At 30.0% G+C, this 1013-nt stretch overlaps 1 protein-coding gene across 1 annotated transcript in view; it reads right to left on the bottom strand.

Annotated features, from left to right (window-relative positions):
• Nucleotides 1-341, bottom strand: part of LOC107632131 (potassium transporter 5) — a 4477-nt gene extending 4136 nt beyond the window's left edge. The window contains exon 1 of the mRNA XM_016335791.2: nt 115-341. Within this exon, the coding sequence (XP_016191277.1) occupies nt 115-279 (165 nt within the window). The 5' untranslated portion in view covers nt 280-341. The remainder of the gene's footprint in view (nt 1-114) is intronic.

The raw sequence follows: 1013 nt of genomic DNA, 5'->3' as shown, positions 1-1013 counted from the left end.
ACTAAATATCAATTTAAAATAATAATATTTACTGATGATGTAGTTTGTGTGTTACAATGTTATTATGTATCATAAGTTTGGAAAGTTGATAAGATTGAGAGGAGGATGACAAACCAAATGGCGGTGATAGGTGGAAGGAATTCTTGCAGCCTCCAAATTGAGGGAATCAACACGGCCAACAAGCTTACCCCAAGAAGCCTTTCTATCACTAATCATCTTCTTCTTAGGGTCGCTATTACTTGATGCTAGTGTTTCCTTCTCACTCTTCATGCCTTCCATTATTATACTCACCACTATGTTCTCGGAGATACCTATTTTGTATCTCTCCTATACCTACTATATCTTGTCTTACTTAGGATTTTATAGGCAGTTACAAAAAAGTCAGCGGTATTTGCTTCCTTCATTATTAAATTTTTGGAAAATGACTTCCTTAAAAAAAATGGTTAGACAATGATTTTATTCAGGTTTTTCACTGTATCTTTTAACTTAATAGATCAAGGATTAATCTATTATGGATCTAAGTTTTATTTAAGGATTTGTTGTTGGCAAATAAGTTGCTGCATGCACAAGGCAGAATTCGAAGTCCCAACACTTATTTAAGCAGATGCATGAGCTGACTACTCGACCAACCTAAGTTAGTTATTTTATTTAGGATTTTGTTAGATAGACAATGACTTTTGTGTGAATAATAGACTCTAAAATTGTTCCCTAAATTATCCATCTAAATCTTAATATTAGAATAACCATTTGCACACCTATAAATTGAACATCTAATATATTTATTATTCACATAATTTAATATTTTTATTATCTACCTATACTTTTCCTTTCATTTAACAACACCTAAGCTTTTCTAACGACTAACCAGCTCGATACTCATTTTATCATTTAGTATTTTTCTTTTATATTCATTATTATCATTTTAACATACCTCAGGCATTTAAAGTAAATATTAATGCGCTACGAAAACAAAAGGAATGTAAAATTTTTTTAAAAATTACTTTTTATTATAT

This window comes from Arachis ipaensis, chromosome B03 (genome assembly GCF_000816755.2).
Source record: "Arachis ipaensis cultivar K30076 chromosome B03, Araip1.1, whole genome shotgun sequence".
Taxonomy (NCBI): domain Eukaryota; kingdom Viridiplantae; phylum Streptophyta; class Magnoliopsida; order Fabales; family Fabaceae; genus Arachis; species Arachis ipaensis.
This window is presented reverse-complemented; position numbering and strand designations above follow the sequence as displayed.